At 43.2% G+C, this 22,495-nt stretch overlaps 1 protein-coding gene across 6 annotated transcripts in view; it reads right to left on the bottom strand.

Annotated features, from left to right (window-relative positions):
• PTPRT (protein tyrosine phosphatase receptor type T) overlaps window positions 1–22,495 on the bottom strand; it is a 709,404-nt gene that overhangs the window by 420,392 nt on the left and 266,517 nt on the right. For all 6 annotated transcript variants that reach the window (XM_044985246.1, XM_044985247.1, XM_044985248.1 and 3 more), the window contains 2 exons: window positions 22,040–22,155; window positions 18,259–18,433 (listed from right to left, as the gene is read on the bottom strand). In XM_044985246.1, the coding sequence (XP_044841181.1) occupies window positions 18,259–18,433; window positions 22,040–22,155 (291 nt within the window). The remainder of the gene's footprint in view (window positions 1–18,258; window positions 18,434–22,039; window positions 22,156–22,495) is intronic.

The following is a 22,495-nucleotide window of genomic DNA, read 5'->3' as shown; positions in this document are numbered from 1 at the left end:
AGAAATTGCCATATATGCATACAGTATTTAGAGTTAACTTTCTCACACCCTTCTGCCAAATGCAGTGTCTACAAATGCTTACACAATTTGCAGAACTTCCAGCAGGTGCAGCCATAGGACCAAGTGACCATCTTGCATATCTGGGAGGCATAGAAGATCTTTCTGCCCATTGCCCTCAGTGCACACTAACACTGGAAGACAGAGGTAAGCCTTGCATGTTTTGGACATGCTCCATGTGATACACAAAGCCTTTAACGTCTTCTTGTCCTTCACTAATAGGAAGTGCACAATGAATAGTGCATTCAATTTTCACAAGTTTCCAGAGTTTTATGCATGTATATAAAATATACAGCATGATAAAGATTGAAAATTGAGGCAGCATAAGGTACATTTGCTTTAATATAGACCAGGGGTAGGCAACCTGCGGCACGCGAGCTGATTTTCAGTGGCACTTACACTGCCTGGGTCCTGGCTACCAGTCTGGGGGGCTCTGCATTTTATTTAATTTTAAATGAAGCTTTGTAAACATTTTGAAACCTTATTAACTTTACCTACAACAATAGTTTAGTTATATATTATAGACTTCTAGAAAGAGACCTTCTAAAAACATTAAAATGTATGACTGGCACGCAAAACCTTAAATTACAGTGAATAAATGAAGACTCGGCACAGTACTTCTGAAAAGTTGCCGACCCCTGATATAGACACAGGTGGTATTGCATTGACTTATGAATTTTCACATTTAATTTAGATACCCTCCCTTCTGAAAAATATCTGAAGCTTCTGTAGAATTTCTGGTCTGTGACACAACAGAATATAGGTGCGATTTTCTGAGGAGTACATAAGGCCATGGCTATCACTATCACATGGCCTTCTTCTAACTGGCGGACTGAAATTGGATGGCATAGTCCTAACTGTCTAACCAGCACTTGATAGAAATAGTGTCAATAGCCCTGGAGATACTGCCCTAGCACCACACCCTTGACATCAGCCAAAGAGTTAAGTTTGAAATTCTTCTGCATTTGCTCATAATGGGGGAAGGAGGTGTATGTGTAGGAGGGAATGATTTTCATGAGACTTAGGGTAGAGCTTGGGTGCAGGACAGAAGGGAAAAAAAAGGTGGAAAGATGGCAGGAAAGGATAGAAATGCAAGTACAGGAGTGCTTTGTGCTCAGAAAGCCTCAGGCCCAAAAGCAGGTAAGACAGTGAGAGCCCACTGACTACCCAAGAGCAGCTCAGGTTTACAGACCAAATAGCACTGTACTTGCGTGTTAAAAACTGATGAGGTTACCAGAAACACCCAACTGATTTAAACCACACCAGAAGCTGCAAAAGAAAAAAAAGGATTTTAAAATTCTGCATCTGCTGTAAATTGGGCAGTGGGGGTGGGGAAGGGAAGAAAACGAAGGAAACTAGAAATCCGGCCTATTTCTATTTAATTTGACTTTGTATCCTGCTGTGCAACAAACAATTCTCAAATAGTGTTCCATCATGAGACTCAATATTAGCTGCAGGCTAACAAACAGGACGGTAAAGCACATGCTAACACCGAGTTATGGGATCCAAAAAGAGAGTACCTAAGATCTTGCAGCAATTTGCATCTCCCTCACATACACACATCCCATCTGATGGAAAGTTTCCTGCTGTGAACTTGCTGTGCAAGGGAAACAGAAAAGAGACATGAGAGCTGGGTGGGAGGAAGGCTTGAGAAAAGGTAAAAAGGACAGGAGAGAAAGAGGAGTTGGCAGACTGGTACAGCTCCTTGAGGCAGGGACTGCTGTGTTTGTTGCCTAACACAGTGGGGTACTGGACTATGATTGGGGTTCCTGGGTGCTACTGCTGTAGTCATTATTCATAACAGTGGTTTTCAACCTTTTTTCATTTATGGACCTCTACAAAATTGCAAACGGAGGTGCAGACCTCTTTGGAAATCTTAGACATAGTCTGCAGAGCCCCAGGGGTCCACGGACAACAGGTGGAAAACCACTGAGTCATAATAAAGGGAGGAAATCAATGGAAATAGGGAGAGTCTTCAAATATGTTAAGAGTTTTTACAAAGAAGATGATGATCAATGGGCTTAACCTGCAGCAAGGAAGAATTAGTTTAGATATTAGGAAAATCTTTCTAACTATAAGTATAGTTAAGCAATGGGACAGGTTACCAAGGGAGGCTGCAGAATCCCCATCATTGGAGGTTATCAAGAGCAGGTTGGACTAACACCTATCACCGATGGACTAGGTTTACTTGGTCCTGCCTCAGAATGAGGTGTCTGGGCTTGATGACCTCTCATCGTCCCTTCCAGCCCCAACATTTGTATGATTCTGTACTCAGACATGGAAGTATTAGATTTTCATCAGTAAAAATCAAGTTCACTGTACATACACACACCAGCAAAAATAATATCGCCATTGATCATATAAATTCGCAGCTCGGCAAAATAAGAAAAATGTTGCTTGAGAACTTAGAGATTGATTTAAGGATATTTATTTTGCATATTTTGACATGCAAGGTTGACATTTTGTGTTTTAATGGTTAAAAAGCTCTAACTTTTTTAAATCAAAGTCTACTGTCATGAAATAGTTATTTTCTGACACCCCACCTCCACTACCAATTTCCGGCAATTATGAAAATTTAAATTGATAAAGAGAACAAAAGCTTAAAAATAGACCAGGATAATATCCATAGAAATTATTAAAAGATGAAAATTAAATTCCGCCAGGAGTCAGGGCCTGCAACAGAGCCAGTCTCCAGGAAACCTTATGAGCACAAGTGACTTGTAGTAAGTTACCTGGCTGATTACACTGCCTGACTGGCGTGAAGAGTCAGCAGACCAGCTCTTATGCCCAGCTGCAGCACCACCACCAGTTTGCCCGCTGCTCAAAGCATTTGCCCATGATTGTGATAGCTCCTGCACCTGCTTGTTCCCAGCGTGGCCCCCACCTGGTTTCCAGCCTTGGAGCCAGTCCTGCTCCTTCCTTCCCTCACTCCACGTAATCCATCTCTGACCCTCAGCTCTAATTCCTGTCTTCTGACTTTGATCTGCCTCTAACAGTAGCTTCTTGTACAGCTACTAGGCGGCACATCTGACAGGCTCCAACAGATCTTCTCAATTCCTTACTTTGAAACTAATGGGATTCTGGAGCTGCCAGTGCTAATCTCCTTCGTTTTGAGCACAGTGACTAGTTTGTGCAGTTTACAAGCTACATCATCCTTTCACCAAAGCTTGCCAGCTCTTGAGATTAGAAGTGCAGCCTCAGCATTTAAGTTCCTGTAACCAAACAGCAGTTCAGTTTAATAACTCCTCATATATCAGTGGATCAATGTTCATACACACCCCAAAACTCAAACGACTCTCATTTCCAATTCCTATCAAAAGTTAAATCTTTTGGTGGCCAAAATTTACTTTCAAATGGCCATATATTGCTTCTAACCAGTAAAGGACTGGCACTTTTGGAAAGTGTTCACATACACCTGGTTTCACTTCGAATCTCCATTTCACAGCATGCACCTACAGAGTGCATAATGGCAAGAAGGCCTGATATGTCACACGCAGGCCCTACCACCATTCTTTTCAAATGAGTTTAATTGTGCCTAATTTTATTTGAGCTTTCTACAAGGGCTTCCACATCATTCAGCTAAGTAGAGGTTATGGAGAGATCTACTTGTCGTGAAAGTACTACTTTTATGGGCTAATTGTTTGCAGACTCTTAAACACAAAGCAACAGGGAAACGGAATTGTAGGATGCCAGAAGAAGGAGTCAGTAGAGCATGCACTATGCATTTAGGCCGGTTATTGCAGTCAGTGCATATTAAAGGGTTCATTGAAGATACTGGGAATTTCTCAGGCCAAGCAGCTGCAAACTAAATTTCTTTTAAGACTCACTAGGTGTTACCAAATATACTGTAGCAGAGTTCATCAAGACTAATTAACAGCCACATTACCACAAATTGGTCAAGTGTAGTAACTCTGTTCAGCAACTGGAAGTCACTCTCTTCCATCAAAACAAACTAAAGCCACGTTAACCATAGTAATAATATTACTGTTAATCACGCATATAGTCCCAGATGGTATGAAGGGATATACATTTTCTAGAAGTTAAACAAGGGACCTAGCAGAAAGGACAGTTGGGTGCTAATCCCAAGTTCTGTCACTAACTTGTATGTAGTGTGACCAGATGTCCTGATTTTATAGGGACAGTCCTGATATTCAGGGCTTTTTTCTTATACAGGCACCTATTATGCCCCTGCCACAGCTTTCACACTTTCTATCTGTAAAAGCAGCAAAGAGTCCTGTGATACCTTATAGACTAACAAGGTGCCACAGGACTCTTTGCTGCTTTTACAGATCCAGACTAACACGGCTGTCCCTCTGATACTTTCTATCTGGTCACCCTACTTGTATGACTTTGGCAAGCATGGCCCCCAATTTTAGGTTACAGTGCATCAAAAAGAGGTTTTAAAAAAAACTGAGTTAAAAAAAAAAACAGGAGAGAATACCCCCTCCCCCCTCCAAATTTCTCCAGCTAGCTCTAGTGTGGGCGTCTCTCACTCAGAACACTACCTTCAGATAAGTCAGTCAAAGCGGTGTCACACTCAAGGGGACCTTGGATACACTTAAGGAAGCCACACCAGGTGTATAAGGATAACCAATTTTATTGCCAAAGTGTAATAAGCTTCCCAGCCTTTACGCGTTACTAAATATGTGCTTTCCAGCAACCAAGCAGGTAAGCAAGAATGAATGCTTACAGTCCTTCTGCTATGGACAGTCCCGGACCCTCCAGCCTCATCCTTGAGGGCTCCTAGCAGGCGCTGCTCCAGCGTGGGGAGTTCCTGGGCACCCAAAAGGCCAAGGTCTGCAGGTGAGACTGTTTGTTTAAAGCAATTTTTATAGCCGTTTTTATTATTATTATTTTTTAGGGGGCGTATACATTCACAAGCAGGCTCTGGCAGGAAACACTATTGCTTTTTATTTTTATACTTAACACTTTGGGGCCCCGCTTATTTTTTTACTTGTTTATTTAGTCAGAGTGGGTGCAATCCAGCCTGGCCAGTTTATTACTAGCGCCACCTGGCCCATCCTGTAATAACAGGCCAAGGTAACTTGTGGTTAGCCCCAACAAGCTGTACGTACTCCGTACCTCAGAAAAATCAGGCCTAAATTGTCTCAAATTGGGCACTCAGAAATTGAAGCACCAGAATCAGAGGCCATTTTTTAAAATGTTGTCCTTAACCTCTATAAGGCTAGATGATGTACTGCTTCCCTATCTGAAAGCACTTTGAGATGGTTAGCTGAAAGGCACTATAGAATGCAGTTTATTTTATTACAAGAAATGGTCACAACTCCATCTTTTCCCAGGTCCAATTCTGAGTCATGTAAGCAGCATCCTCACATCTCTAGAAAACCATAGTTTCTGAAAGTCTCTGACAGCTTCTTGTTAAACTGCAAAGTCTTAAAAAAAAAAAATCTATTCCAAAGACAGGCTCAAGTATCAAGGGAAAGGCTCACCCTGTGATATTTTGAATCCATCTGGAACAAGAACAGAAAATCTTACATCTTACAGATGTCTGTTCTCATCCAATTGCCAGTTCAGTTTTGCAGTATAAAATAGCTTGGATAACACAGAAACATCCAAACTTCTGAGCATTTTTTAAACTAAATTTCTTGAGTTCTAGCCATCACTAAATGGATGTCATCTTTCAAACCACAATGCTGCAGGATAGGAAGAGAAGGAGAACATAAGACAACCTCTCTCAAAGGTGCCAGGAAGCAAAACATCTTTGCAAATCTTTGTATCACTGGTAGAAATTCTCCTGACAAGGACTGGATTTATCAAAGAGTCAGAGATGGATCAGTCTCTCCCATTGTCGTTTTAAGCTCATTTTAAAAGCTACAACTCTATCAGCTATATTCTCAACTGTGTGCATCAACATAGCTCTACTGAAGTCAATGGATTGGTATCTGTTTTACATTATCTGAATATCTGGCAGATTCATCACTGGCAGATAGACACCTATTGCAATGATCATTACATTTCTAAACTGGTTGAAACCAACATATATTTATAATAGCTTAGCTAGATTCCGATAAAGAACTGAAAATACCTGGATACTGAATATAAAACTATACTGGGCTAATTTTCTATACCTACTTTACAGTGGAATGACAGCAACTATGAAGTAGTTATTGCTAGGGTTATCTTTAAAAAAAAAATCAAAGTTATCTGCACAAATCCAGCCCAATTTCTGCTAATTTCAAGTCTTTTCCAGTTAGTCACCTTGAGAGATGCAAAATTCACCATGCAACGCTGGGCACACAATGGAGGGTGGGTTGCCTAAATCAGCTTAAATGGAAGGCTACCAGAGCATCCTAGGTGTGCCAAGATGCATTAGAAAAGGCAACAACTGAATGAGCATAGACCCTGAAATTTCTTAAAGGGACCATCCTCTCTAGGGCTAGAACTGAGGGATAGCTTTCCAAGAACTAGCACATGGCTCTTGGCCATCCTGTATCCTGATTAGGGTGACCAGATGTCCCAATTTTATAGGGACAGTCCCAATATTTGGGGCTTTTTCTTATATAGGCTCCTATTACCCCCCCAAACCCTGTCCTGATTTTTCACACTTGCTATCTGGTCAGCCTAATCATGGTTTACACACCTATGGGAAAATAGAGTTGGGTAAATAGCTTATTCACCTCAAGAAGGGCAGCTGTGCATTCATCAGCTCCGTTCCTCCCCTCCCCCCCTCCTCCCCCCCCCCGGCACACACACACTGCCAGCAGAGAGGGAAGCTTAGGTCTTTTGGCTCAGAACACTTCGGTCAGATCTAAGATATCTAGGGAACTCATTAGCACCTTCCTCAAGTCAACAGGCTGTCCACCTTCCAGGAGCTATTTTTAAACTCCTTACTTCAGTTCTCCTGAAATCAATGACATGCCTTTGGAGAAAGTCCACTAGCTGAAGTGGCTTGTGTACTTCTGAGAGGTATAAGTAATTGTCTCTCTACCCACTTTGTCTAGCACTGCAGGATTCTTAAAAGCCCCAATAATCATAGAGGTCTGTGGGATTTGTATTCATAAAAACAGATGTATTGCAAACATTTGATTGGAATTTCATTTGCTTTCTCCATACAGATGAGATCTGCAGAGCTCACTACACAGTAAATTCATTCTTAGTTTAGCTGGTTTATTCTTATGCCAGTCTCTCTTACTGATTTTTCTTATGCACACTTTAGAAACCTGCTGCTCCCCCTCTGTAATTCAGAATAAACCAGGGACCAAACCAAAATATTCAAGAGCAAGAAGTTGTGCTGATGTGGGAGGGACACCAGCAAGGAGGTCTGGCCAAAAATGAGATGCCAGCTGTGATTTCCCCTAGGAGCGCGCGCGCGCACACACACACACACACACACACACACACACACACACACCAGCTCTAGCACGTTTGCCTTGCTTTGTCTGCTTGATCTGTTCTTGCGAGCAGGCAGCTACAGAATGCAGCATTCAGAGAGAAGGAATCTGATGTCTCAGCTGACATGCCATTTTTCAGCTTTTCACAGCAGTAATGCACTGAAGCACATAAGGTATCCTTTCCTTTACAGGAACAGTACACATGGGTTAGGCTACCACCCAGCAGTTACATCTCACAACTGTTGCAAAGTTGGCATAAATCAGAGCAGAACCTTCACTGATACCAAGATTAGTGACAGATAAAACTCAAAAAGTCTGTCCCTAATTATCTAAACTTCGAAGGACTGCAGCCCTGTGCTGGCAATCTATTCTATACCTGGATGGAAGATGCTTGTCATATACTTTGGCATATTCTCACAAGACTAGAAAAGCACTAGTGAGGCAGACACGAATGAGACTAAATGATTTAATGTATGCAATTTTAATTCTCATGCTGTGTCTTCTTCCTTTTAGTTAAAGCCCAAAGACAAAAACACCACAACTGGTGTCTTTTCAACACCCCTGCCAGTATCAGAAGCAAACAAGCCACCATATGAAATAATGAAAAATAATTAGAAAGGTGCAATTAAATCAAACTCCCTGACATATTTTAAAGAATGACAATACTGCTGAAATTCATTTCTGAGCAACACACTCCAGGAAGGTTTTCAGCTGGCAAAGAGACTCTACTTAAAAGTTGATCAAAATTTTTCCAAAGGAACAATTTTCTGTGAAAAAAATGCTAATTCAAGAGAATCTAAATTTTCATAGGTATATGTCAGTGTCCAAAGTTTCAATGGAAACCAAACAGGGTATTTTTCAAACACTTCCGTTCCAAAGATAAAGTCACATTTTGTAACAGAAAAAAATTGGAAGCCTGAAATCTCCCACCTGGCAAACTCTGGTTTCCACTGGCCTGGTTTGAACTCTACTCAAGTTATCCTTAAAATACAAGGCTTTAATTATAAAAACAAAACAAAACGAAAACCAGGGGTCAGGACTGGAAATACCAACTGCCTTGCCAAAGTGACAGAAGTTCTCTTGTCCTGCCATGCCTACTGGCATCCTCGCTCGGGTTAGTCAGAGCAAAAAGTTTATTATTTTTTACCATTTATTTTCCTCAGAGTTTTGCTGCTGTCTCCATGAATGCATAAACTAGGGATTTATATCGTGTGACCTGACTCCTCTCCCAGCTTTCTCAATGCCTAATCGAAATCAGCTGTCTAAAGCTCAGTCCAAACAAGATGAAGGTGATGCTGATAGGACAAAGGAAATGCATGGAATAACTTGCCTCTCTCTAACATCCCCTGCTATTGGAGGCATATGCCAAGAGGTTTATTAAGTCTGTCTGTATCTTTGGGGCCCTTTTGCATTTAGTGCTATCAGATGTCCAAATAGCCACAGTGACCAAGAATCTCATTTCCATGTCTGACTTGGCAAGATTGTGCCCCACCCCAGCCGACAGACCTTGCCACAGTAATCCCACAAATCCATCACCTCTAGGCTTTATTGCAACTCCTATCTAGGAATGAAGCCACACCCTGAAAGAGTTCCAACGGGTACAAAACACACCAGCTTGTTTTCTTGGCGGCACAGGTCATTGTGAACACATCACACCAGGGACACACTGATATTCAAAACCCTGCACATGGACGGCCCCAGCTACATGAAAACACCCCTCCCTCCGTGACCAGGATTTCTCAAACAGCTGCCATGATTTCCACACAAATAACCCAAATTTCCACATGCATCCGAAGAAGTGCGCTGTAGCCCAGGAAAGCTTATGCTCAAATAAATGTGTTAGTCTCTAAGGTGCCACAAGTACTCCTGTTCTTTTCACATGAATAATGAAACTCACCCAATCAGGGATAGCTCAGATGTGTGGGAAATAGTCTAGTTCCAGCTCTTGAGCGCTACGGAACTCAGTCCTGCAAAAGACACTGGCCAGAGACATCGCTGTATTCATAACTAAACACAAAACTCATTTGATTTAGCTTTCCCTCAAATTACACACAGACAAACAGCCATATAAAGTAATTATTTTATTTCTACTATAGGCTGTAAAGGAAGACACAGATTGATGACGAGGGCTGTAAAAGGTAGATAGAAAAAGTTGTGGTTCTGTATGGTAAAGCACCCTGAATTGCAGGCACTCATCTGGGCTTTCTTTGAGCAGCATGCACTATTTGGAACAATGGAGTTGGGCACAAGAACTCCCAAGAATGGGCTCATGAAATTTCTACTTTGCATCAGATCAGAAATACCATGATTCCTACTTTGCCCCAAGCCTGAGTAGACAGGCTTAGCATGGGGTTGCCGCGGGGCAAGGGGATGAATCTCTTCATCTGGTCACAAAGAAACCATTGGGCATCTCCCAGAGTTTCTGTGACGCCATTCAACATAGTTTCAGACCTTCCTGCCCTATTGTATTAAATTAACTGACATGTATTCCTCCCACTTGGTCCAATATTTTAGACACAGTAATAAGGCAATAGTAATATATACACCTCTACCCCAATAGAATGCGATTTGATATAACATGAATTTGGATATAACGTGGTAAATCAGAGGGGAGCCCCAGGCCCTTTAAATCCCCGCCCGAGCCCCGCTGCCAGAGCTCCGGGGGTGATTTAAAGGGCCCAGGGCTCCCCGCAGCCGCTGGAGCACTGGGCCCTTGAAATCACCCCCAGGGAAGCCGGTTCAGTCCGGAATGGTGGATTCTCTCCTCCCAGACCAGTTTGTAGAATCATTAGCTGGAATGAAAGAAGGGAAAAACCATGTGTAAGAAAGTTCAGATGTGGCAAAATGGTGAGAGGCTGAAATCTCTTCTTCCCCGTCACACCATCGCATACCCACCTAATGAGTAAAACTGTGTACTCCATTAACTAGACCATTAAAACAGTCTGTGAAATGAAGAATCTAAGCAATTAGCAGTTAGACCCAGAGCTCAAGGAAGTGAGCACTGTATTTCCCCAAATCCGTTGAGGAAGCTGATAAATGAGCTGAAGTGGCTTTCTTCAGCCAGTCAGCAGCAGCAGAGCTGTTCTCACTTGTGAGAGTAATTTCTGACACAGCAAAACCTTTACAGACAGTTCACACAAAACACATTACCTGTGTCTGTGCGAGGAGCTTAGATGAAGCAATCTCATTACAAACTGTATCAAATCTACACTTCTCATGGTGCCAAGCATGCAAATTCTAAGACTGAATCTAATTTCACATACAGGAAAATATACAGAGAGAGATAGCAGCCAACCCTAGGGGGAACCCTCATTATCACAGCTCAACTGATACTGCAGGTAGTGCCAGCCCAAGAGACTTTTTCCTGTTCCCAAGGTGGTAATTTTGAAGATCTTGATTAATATGCTTTACTCAGACAGACAAATCCAAATCTATCCAGCAGCTTTTGCAGTCTGGGTGACTCAGATAGGAATTTTCATGTATTTCACTTACTTAACTGAACTTTATTATGCCTCATAGAAAAAATATTTGAAGAAGAATATTAAAACTTAAAATGCATGTATTCCTGAGCAGGGCTGACCTCATCACCTGGATGGTTTATTGGTGACTGGATTGGGTTTTCCAAACTATAGAAGTGATGCAATACATTGCTATAAAATTTTTCAATACCTCATTTCACTTCCATAGTCATCCCTGAGATACATGGATTCCAATGTCATTTTCTTGGTGCACTTGCAGTTCTTAATCTGTTGTATTATTGTGCAATCATGGGGATAGCAAGCCAGTTGTAATGACTATCTTAAACCTGAATAACTGGGGTGCAGAACTATCCTTTCACCAAAGAACTGAAAAGAGAAGAGTTATTTTCAATTCCATTATCTCCACCTAAGCCTTTTATTACATATAAAATGATTGGAAATTTGTGGGCATCCTAGATGATGGCGCGTGCTGTAATTATCAAGGACATTAAGCCTTCTTTTTTGTGCTACACAATTTACCCATGTTGGCCTCCAGGACACGCATGCCCTGCTGTCATTGCTCTACGCCATATACCCTGGCATGTTATGCTTATAGTTTGTCTGCATATCTCAAGAAAATATTTGAGGACGGTTATATATGATACATTTGTAGGTTCACGTATAGCACAAATAAGATCTCAATAACAGAGGGGAGTGATATTCTTTAAAAAGAAATCATACTTATAGCTCCAGGTATGGTGTCTTTGAACAGCTCTGGTAGTGCAAGAGGACCATAAAAAGGCAGCTTAATCCACCTTCCTAGGAATTCCCTGGCTGACATACGGCTGACAAATGACTACCACCCTCTCTGCCCCAGTATCAGAGACTTAGCAGGGCAGGGTTAGGTATGGAGCACAGACAGCATCCTTGTGCTACACCAATTCCAAGCTCCTGGATCCTGACAGCTCCATGAATCAGGGCAGTGCAAAGGTGTACAGCCATCTCTCACTACCACCTCAATTCAGTTCCTGTTCCAAATACAGCTCAACCACACCTGAGGATCTGGCCTGTTACCAGTTACTCCCTGATGGCCAGGATGACTCGAACACCACAGAAAGGGGAGGTGGGAAGGAAGCCCAGAGTTGGGTCAGTTCTTTAAAAAAGGTGCATCATTATTTTACCAGCATCTACACCGATTTACTTTACGAGTAAAAGTCCCACTTTCCTACCAGTTCTCAGTGTCCTCCAAGTGTGATCAAAGTACTTATAGGAGGCAGACCCCAGCCTATGCCCAAACTCTGCTAAATTCAGCACCTGCTTTTCCTCTCTGCCCATATTCTGTGACTGGGTCTGTTCTCTGGAGCAGTTTCTCTTCCCCCAGCAGGGCATCCTAATTTGGAGTTCCCTCTCCTCCCGCCGCATCTAGAATAAGCTGGGCCTGTGTTATACCAGCACCCTAGATCCCTCCTACTCCCAGGCAGGCTTAGCTAAAGATCAGTAGTTAATTGGAGTCATCTGGACACACCCTAGTTCTATTTCCTGGAGTAATCAAACTTTGTACAGCTACTTCTTGGTAAATCTAGCTTCTTCGCTATCTTGGGTTTTCCCTTGCCTCTTTCCCCCCAGTGACAGTTTCCTCTGTCATGTGGTCCTGCGTGTGCATTTTATGTCTACAACCAGCTCTTCATAAGAGTACAGATTTCTTTTAAGGTGTTTAAATAATTGCCATGCTTTTCACAATAGAAGCTCTTGATTCTGCCTCTATTTTTTTTTTCCTGCATGTAGTGTACAGAGAAGACTTACTGGCTCAGGTCATCAGTACAGTCTTCTCTGAGTGGTTGACGATGAGTTAATAAATTTAGGATGAATTAAAGAGTAACAAGCAGCACCACTGAAAAGGGCATGAGAGGAAACAGCAAGCAAAGCCCCTAAAAAGAAACCACCTCGGCTTCTTGCTATACCGAAGGCATCAGCCCCAAGTGCCTGAGAACTCAAAATATAACTGAATGATAAACATAGAGCTGTCCCAAATATCACATCCGAGATTACAGACTTTATATCTGTGTTGACTAACCAAACCCTTGGAAAAGCAACTAGGGGAAGTAGGAGGGGAACCAGAAAACACCCTAGGTGGTATGTAAAGAGCTTTGTCAAACCTCTCTACACATGTTCTAGTAGATGGGGAATAGAGATTTTAGGAGAAATTAACGCCCTGTGAATTGAGACAATTAACATCAAACAGAGGCAATATAATGAGGGAACTTTATGGAGAGCAACATTCAAAGGAGAATTGGTTAGAGCAAGCTAATCTATATTCACTGCAGTATTTCCTGATTATTCATTATCAGATGTTCTGAGCCCCTCATACCAAGTTACTCCAGAGAAGTAGTCATGGGGCTTTGGGGGAGTGCAGGAGGGAAGGGTGTAACAATTCAGAAACACTGATTTTTGAACTGAGAATAAGCCCTACTCCATCGACTTTTCCTCAAAGCTTAGAGATTTCCCCCTAGGGGCTCTTATTTACTCTACACTCCACCCTAACCAAAACAGTACAAGCTATCTTTTGGTACAGTGACTCGCAGCTGCATACAGGAGTCTGGAATGGATCTGAAAGGTGTTTTATACAGAAACCAATAACCCCTAATCGGACTTTTTTGAGAGGTTTAGCTGTGGGTTTCTCATGTTTTTCAACAATAATCTTCTATGTAGTTTGTGACTTGAGCAAACCTATAGCTATTTGTGGTTTTGCAGCAGAATTACCTAAAATGTGGTACTGACACAATGAATAGCAAGTGTGCAAACCCAGATAGAACAAACCCAAAAAATATGCTTGCCTAAATCCATGCGGAGCAAGACTTCCAGCTTCCACACAGCTCTAAAGCTGAGGCACAGAGAGGCTAAGTAAAATTAATGGAGTGGTTAACAAGGCCACCCGGCTTGTCAGACAGAGCTGAAAATCGAACCCACGAGTCCTGATTTCTCATCCCTGGTTCTAACAAACATTGCCAATCTGAAGAAAAGCTAGAAGATACTTATCCTGAACCTCTCAAGTCATTTCTAGACTGCACACACTCAACAGCATTCAGATAGCAATCACACAACCAAAGAAAAAAAGTAATGTATTTTCCATATAGTGGTGACAGCTGTTTATAAAACACATTATGTTATGTATGAACATCCTCTACTGGATGGAATAGTCCTGGTTTGTTCACGTGCAGAGGCTCCCTATATCAAAAGAGCTGCTTCTTTAGTTCCTTAAGTATAGATCTATGGAATCAAAGTGCCCAGCACAGCAAAACACCTAAGCACGTGCTTAACTTTAAGAACAAGTGTGACACCTCTGCTTAGTGTTCCATGCCTCTGGTTAGTGCTTAAAACAGGATCAAGCTCAAAGAATGAAAGTTGTCTTCCTGGTACTGCAGGTATGACAATAGTCCATGGACAGCTGGGCTGTATTATGCTGTACTTTTGTTCTAACTGTACATAATACATACAGACTACCGTATTTTTCCGTGTATAAGACTATACTTTTTCCTAAAATCCTTAGACTAAAAATTGCGGGTAGTCTTATACACGGAAGTAAGCCCCCTGTTCCCTGCCTTCTGACCCCCCCAATCCCTATCCACCCCCCCACCCCTGAACTCCCCTGCCCTCTCTCCAACACCCCCTCCCTGCCCCCTTACCGCGCTGCCTGCACGTGGCTGGATCCGGCGAAGCGGGACCGGGGAAGCGGGGCCGGGCAGCCGTGGACGGGGACCCGGGGCCGGGCAGCCAGGGAAGCGGGGCCGGGGAAGCGGGGCCGGGCGGGCGGCCGGCGAAGCGGGGCCGGGGAAGCGGGGCCGGGCGGGCGGCCGGCGAAGCGGGACCGGGGAAGCGGGGCCGGGCGGACGGCCGGCGAAGCGGGACCGGGGAAGCGGGGCCGGGCGGGCGGCCGGCGAAGCGGGGCCGGGGAAACGGGGCCGGGCGGGCGGCCGGCGAAGCGGGGCCGGGGAAGCGGGGCCGGGCGGGCGGCCGGGCGGGGCCGGGGAAGCGGGGACAGGCGGGCGGGCGGCGGGGCGGGACTGGGGAAGCGGGGCCGGGCGGCTGGGGATGCGGGGCTGGGGAGCCGGGGAGCCGGGCGGCCGGGGAACCGCGCGGCTGGGGAGCGGGTGGCTGGGGACACGGTGGGTCGGGGACGCGGGGAGCCGGGGCTGGGGGGCCGGCGACGCAGGGCTGGGCGGCCGGTGAGCGGGCGGCTGGGGACGCGGGGAGCTGGGCGGCTGGGGCCGGGGGGCTGGGGAGCCGGGGGGTCGGGGACGCGGGGAGCCGGGGACGCGGGGCAGGAGCCGGGGGGTCGGGGACGCGGGGCCAGGGCAGGAGCCGGGGGGTCGGGGACGCGGGGCCAGGGCAGGAGCCGGGCGGCCGGGGACGCGGGGCCAGGGCAGGAGCCGGGCGGCCGGGGAGGGATGTGGCAGGAGCCGGGCAGGGCCGCCGCCGGAGACCAGCCGGGGCGCATGGCCCTCCTCGGCCCCTCTACCCCTACCTCGGCGTTCTCTTCCTGTGCCTGAGCGGCAAAGTTGGGGGGGGGGGACAGCTGAAGCGCGGCTGGAGCGGCAAAGGAAACAAAACAAAACAAAAAACCTGAATTTGGGGTTAGAAAAGTTGGGGGCATCTTATACATGGGGGCGTCTTATATACAGAAAAATACGGGGTATTTGAAATATTATGAAACTGGCCAAAATTCACACTATTTAAGGTAAGTGGTAACAATGTAGTTTAAGTGTCTTTCCAACATAGCTACCAGCTTATGCAAAATTTTGTAGGTCCTTAAGATTTTAGGAGAAATCTGTATCAAACTGTTCTGCCATGTATGTTTTATGCGCTATAAAATTATTCATATTCTGCTGTACAAGACCCAAGGAAAAATAATCGCACCACCACCAAATTTGCCGTACTCAGGCAAAACTCCCACTGACTTCATTTTCCTTTCGTTAGTTTTGCTTCTATTCCATTCAGAGTAAATATACAAGGCAATTAAATTCTAGCAATATATTACATGTGTAACAGTGATAGACCTTGAGTTAAGAACTAGAAGAGCACCCTAATCCCATGGAAACACCAACACTCCATAAAAGGTGTATAATGGAATGATATACGTTAGCCTTCTTCGATTGTTTTGTTTCTGTGAAGAGAGCATGTATGTGTTTTGTCAGTTACCCAAGACTTATGCCAACTGATACAGAAGCCTGGGATATCTCTACAAGTATTAGCATAATCAGTGATGGGATTGCAGAAAGGGTTTTTATGAGTAAAAGCAAGGTATCATCTGAGTATAAAATTATTGCCATAATTTTAAACTCAGACATTTGTTTCATAAGCTTATCACTAAGGATTGCAACTATTTTACTGTTGTTCTAATTTTGTTAGATACCTGGGATTGCAAGAGTTCTTATATCACACAGAGTGTTTTATTTAATTTCATTGGCCAATTTATTTCCTTAGATGAAAGCCTGCCATTCCCATTTTAGTCAATGGGGTTAGTAAATGTATTCAAAAACAGAATCTGTCCTTCTGTATTTATCAGATTACATGCATATGCTGCAGAGAAACATGAGTTCTTCTTTTCCTTGCCAAAACAATCTGACAAATCTTATTCATAGGGAGGTAAATTGAGTCCTGCCAGAAGAAAAAAAACAACTTTTAAATCTTGCTCTTTGTTCAAGCAACACCACATGACTGCGTGTGAAAGAGAAAGAACGAGAGACAGAGCATTAGCCCAAATCTAGCGAGTTTAGGGACGAGACGGTCAATTGAGCAAAACTTCAATTACAGACTAATTTAATGTAGACCCAAGTACATTATTGCAATTCAATAAACATCTCTTTAGAAATAAACGATTCCAATTTGCTTTCATTTCAGCTGTGTGCACGCATTTAGAATTTGTTATTATCCACACCAAAATTAGTCAGATTCTTTCAGAAGCACTGATCCGTGCAATCCCAAAGTGACACCACTGGTGCATGGGACTAATCTCAAATCAACCACTGAAAAATGTACCTGTTTAAAAAAAAGGAGCAAGATTTGGCAAAATAATACTTTATTAACGCTTAACTATCTCTCTTTATTAGTTCTTCTACTATCTCATGATCTAGGTGTCTAGGTACCTGTGTAACCCTAGCAACAAATTTATCAACAGCTCTTCTGCTGGACACTTCATCCATCGGTATTTACAACTTGCTCTTCCAATCATCTTACCTTCCTACACATCACACTGCCAAAGACTGAAGACATGTGTCGATCTGTAGTATATTGTAGCTGTGGTCAGATCAGTGCAATCAACCCAGATTCAGGGGACAATAAAGGTGACTTAAAGACAACTTTGAACTCTCCCCTCCTGATCTCTCCTCAGGTGCCGCTCAAGATCTGAGCCTGACTAGAAACCCCCTTTCCCTCGTCGAAGTAAGTTAAAATCGAATAGACAATTAATGATTTGGGAGTTTGTTAAAAAAATAAGTTTGCATGATAAATGACAGTTCACTCAGTGAATCCTGTGCGCTCTGAACCTACCCCGTTCCAAGCTTTTTGGGCAAAGGCTGACTATTTTTTTGGTAGTTGCAAAAAAAAAAAAATAATTCTTGGGCAGTTTCAGCCACACTGACACAGGAGTGATAATAGATAGCACTGGAACAAAGACCTAGCTGCAATCCTCCTCAGTTAGTATTGTTGCTCACTTGGCATCTCAGGGCAGCAGAAGAGCCCACCCTGACGCCATTTACATAGCAGCATAGAACACACTATGGCACCTTGACAGGATTATTTGTACCTTATAAAATACTGTTAGGGAACAAAGCTTCAATCTAGAGGTGGTCAAACTGTTTCATGGAAAAAATTTAAGTATCATTAAAAATACTTATAAATTTTAAGGGGAGGAATAGCTCAGTGGTTTGAGCATTGGCCTGCTAAACCCAGGGTTATAAGTTCAATCCTTGAGGGGGCCCCATAAGGATCTGGGGCAAAATCAGAACTTGGTCCTGCTTACTGAAGGCAGGGGGATAGACTTGGACTTGATGACCTTTCAGGATTCCTTCCAGTTCCATGAGATAAATATGGAGATATACCTATGTATAATAGACATAATTAAAGGACTGATAAACAGGGTGGTAGCCAGAGAAAGTTTCCCTTCTTCATTCAGTTTTTAAAAAGAGGACAAACTCTTCTGTAGTTTATACCCTATATTTTGCTTAACTTTAAAGTGCTATAAACTAATGAAGGAGGCAGATATTTAAGATTGTAAATATTACACACAGAACAGCTGCCATTTGGGAGAAAAAGGTACAATATCTATATACACACACACACACACACACACACACACTGCATGATATATGTGTTGTTGGGTTCTTGCCACCTACCTTTCACAATTAATTCCGCATAGTTTGAAACGCCAGAGCCACCATCCGAGCGAATGACACACCGGTATTTGCTGATGCTGCGCTGAGACGTGTCTGCTACGCTGACTGTAGCAGAAAACCGTCTGTGGTTGACCACCCTGGTGACCATTAACGCGGTGTCCCTTCCATTCCACTGCTGCCAGGGAAATCAAGAATAAAACAAGTGATGAGGATGTGGCTGTAAAACATGGCTTTTTTTAAAGCTACTGACCAATTTTTGTTATTATATTTCATAGTAACACAGTTACACTTTTTTATTTACCTGAATCTACCATGATAGAATTTACATGGGTGCAAGTTTCCAACAAACCTCCAAATGTGTACCCACAAAATGTACTGGATACCTGTTTGTGTGCACTGACATGCACTAGTACCCTTGCATACTGATGTGGGGGGTTGTATATGCTTTCAAGTTTTGCGGGTATGTTTCTGGATTGCATCTAACAGTTTGACTCATTATACATACAGCAATGTCTAGGTAGGAAGATGATCCAGACTTCCAGAGATGTTCATATACAATGTATTTGCATGCTTAATTAGCATGTGCAACTACTACAAATGAACAGGTATTGTACAGCCTTTTATTTGTGGATGTTCAGATGTGGCAGTTTGTTTCAGACTAATTTGAAGACAGACCATTTGCAAAATTTGGGTTGAGATCCACATTTAGATTTTGAACACTTCCAATTTTTGAAGATGTTCAGACCTTCCTGGATTTTGGTTAACATTCATTTTGGCTAATCTGGATTACCTATTCTCCACAACAACTGGAACTGAGGTAGGCGAAAGAACTATGAGAGTAAGATATGAGAGTAAGGCTGTGAAAATGTAGTGTCATTTTGCCAATTTCCAGCAGTGATTCTGGGTGATTCCAGACATTCTGGGTGATGTTACTTTCATGAAATGCTCCAAGTTTGAAGAGTGGTAAACAATTTCTCACTAGCAATAAAAATGCATCCCCCTAAACCCTTGAATCTGGGGCGGGTGGGCATATTCTCACATTACTTAGGTCAGAAACATTTTTCCACACCTCTAATCATAATGGCAGATGCATTTGGCAGCAAGAATCCAAGCAAGTTAATGCTTAAGCAATTACACATCTCAGAGGGTGGCTAGATTACAACATAAAAAAAATTCAGACAAAATAGAACTGCTAGGCTATGAAGGTGTGTGACAGCAGCACAGTTAAAGAGATTTAAGTTATTTTGTATAAAACATTACAAGTTTCTCCCATACTGATTTTCATCTTTTCAGCATTAGACAAACTGATTCCTATCCCCATCTCTTTCCCATGTTTAGAATGAAATTGGTATTTAAATTTGTTTTAAAAGTTTTAACTTAATTCCTTAGGCTACCAAAACCCCATTGTTATTAAATCACGAATATCACGGCAATTCTGGCAATGGTGCGTACCTGTCTGCAGAAGCAGAAGGTTCTAGAAATATTGTTCTCTGTAGGCTTTATAATAATAAAGAATAGGGACTAAATTTTGCTCTTAAAACCCTAATGCAGCAAAGTTTAAGTTCAGTTGTCTTAAATGAGCCTTGCATAAGAACAGCTATACTGGGTCAAACCAAAGGCCCATCAAGCCCAGTATCCTGTCTTCCAACAGTGGACAATGCTAGATGCTTCAGAGGGAATGAACAGAGCAGGTAATCATCAAGTGATCCATCCCCTCACCCATTCCAAGCTTCTGGCTAAGAGAGGCTAGGGACACCATCCCTGCCCACTCGGTCTAATAGCCACTGATGGACCTTACACACGTGATTTGCTGAATCCAGACCTCAGTTGCACCAGTGTACAACTCATTTTTAAGTACAGTTGCCTTGCTCAGACTTAACGTAAGTACAAAAGCAGATTTTGACCCTGTGTGCATTTGAAGTACATACAGCAAAAGGAAGTCTTATTGGCTTCATTGGGAACTTAGTAGTTTAACACTACAGAGTTTAAAGGAAGAGAAGAATTATAGTATTTAAAGCCTCTATGCACAAAAAAGTTGTAATTTTAAGATCTGGAGCACTTTGAGGGCTAGAAAAAATTAGTGTCCCTCAATGAGAAGCTGGAAGTCTCCCCTTTCCAGTTTGTTAAAGCTTCCATTTCTAACCCTATAAGGTTGTGAAGCTCAGATCTTAAGTCTGTTACTGTACCCAGACTTCTGGTGCAGGCAAGCCGTGCTATGGTGCAGGACATATGGAGGAATAAGACCTTTTGCTCCCCTGATCCTAGAGCCAATTGTGGACTGGCTCAACCCCACAGTAACACAGAGCAATGGGGAGTTGGCAAGTGGGGGGAGGGGTTGGAGCAAAAGGTGTAGCCAGCTTTGTACCACCTGGGTATTCAACCTAAGGAAAATCACTAGCTGCCTCTTTAGGGCATTTTTCCAACTGCTTTGTCTGCCGGTCCTGAGCCTGAGATCAATGTGCTTTGGGGGAGTGGGAGGGAAGAGATGATTCCACACAAGGTGGAAACATTCTTGATTTTTTAAAATGGATGTATTATAATGGCAGGTGTTTGAAGCAGCTTGGGCATTCGATCTGGTAGGATAACTTTCAGGCGAGTCTGCTAGGGGGCAAAGGGCAAGTGAGATGATCAAAGGTGCATGATTATGATTTATGCTTAGTGTTGTGGAAATGCCTAGAGGTTAGTATTAGGGCTCAGTCATGCAACCTTTGACTAATGTGAATAAGTACTACTCATACAAATAAAGGTTGCAGAATCAGGCTACAGGTTTACTATGAACATAACAGATTTGTTACATTTTCTATGGTGGCCCCACACAGTTACCTTGAACTCTGAACTGCAACTTTAAACAAAGCAGTTTGGAATCCCTTCTTCCTCACCGCTATTCATTTTGACTATGAATGGTGTCATAACTATAAAGGGAAGGGTAACAACCCTCCTGTATACAATACTATAAAATCCCTCCTGGCCAGAGGCACCAACATCCTTTTACCTGGAAAGGGTTAAGAAGCTCAGGTAACCTGGCTGACACCTGACCCAAAGGACCAATAAGGGGACAAGATACTTTCAAATCTTGGCGCGGGGGGCGGGGGGCGGGCTTTTGTTTGTGCTCTTTCTTTGGTGGTGGTGTTCGCTCTTGGGACTAAGAGGGACCGGACATCAATCCATGTTCTCAAATCTTTCTGAACCAGTCTCTCTTATTTCAAACTTGTAAGTAACAGCCAGGCAAGGGGTATTAGTTTATCTTCGTTTTCTCAACTTGTGAATTTCACCTTTGCTAGAGGGAGGTATCCCTGTTTGGTTGTAACTTTGAAACTAAGGCTAGAGGGGATTCCTCTGGGCTCTTTGAATCTGATTACCCTGTAAAGTTATTTTCCATCCTGATTTTACAGAGATGATTTTTACATTTTCTTTTTTAATAAAATCCTTCTTTTAAGAACCTGACTGATTTTTCCATAGTCCAAAGACCCAGGGGTTTGGGTCTTTGATCACTTTGTAACCAATAGGTTAGGATATTATTCTCAAGCCTTCCCAGGAAAGGAGGTGTAAGGGCTTGGGGAGATATTTTGGGGGAAGAGGAACTCCAAGTGGGCCTTTCCCTGTTTCTTGTTAAATCACTTGGTGGTGGCAGCGTACCAGGTTTTAACCTAAGAAGGTAGAAATAAGCTTAGGGGGCTTTCATGCGGGTCCCCACATCTGTACCCTAGAGTTCAGAGTGGGGAAGGAACCTGACAGATGGTTAGAAGGAAAGACCACCAGCCCAAGCTTCATGGTACTTTACCTGGAGCCAGAGTTTGTCGTGCTGAGACCACTTCCCCCCGGCGATGCACTGGAATGTTGCATTCTGTCCCACATTGACCTCCACATTCTGCAGCCGCAGGAAGTGAGGCGCTTTTCCTAAAAAAAAAAAATTCAAAGTATTACCCAGGTAGAGCATGATAGTATTTGATGGTGTCATGTAGCCACGGGAAGATCCAGGCTCAGCAGATCAGAGGAGAATGCCAGGCTTCCCCATTGACACAGTGACTTCACAAAGCAAAGCCAAGCAGTATTGTTTAATTATTTAACATGGGGAGATTGATCTTATGCGGGAAGGCCAGATGGCTCATGTAACCCTTTGGCACAATAAGAAAGTGTGCTAAGTATCAGCTGTACAACAGAAGTTCACAGTTATTTCTAACCAGCACAGTTTCATTACTGTTTGCTATAAGCAAAGAACAATTTTATTCTGTGGAAT

This window comes from Mauremys mutica, chromosome 13 (assembly GCF_020497125.1).
Source record: "Mauremys mutica isolate MM-2020 ecotype Southern chromosome 13, ASM2049712v1, whole genome shotgun sequence".
In the NCBI taxonomy this organism is placed as follows: Eukaryota; Metazoa; Chordata; order Testudines; family Geoemydidae; genus Mauremys; species Mauremys mutica.
The sequence above is the reverse complement of the archived record's forward strand: the minus strand, read 5'-3'. Positions and strand labels throughout refer to the sequence as shown.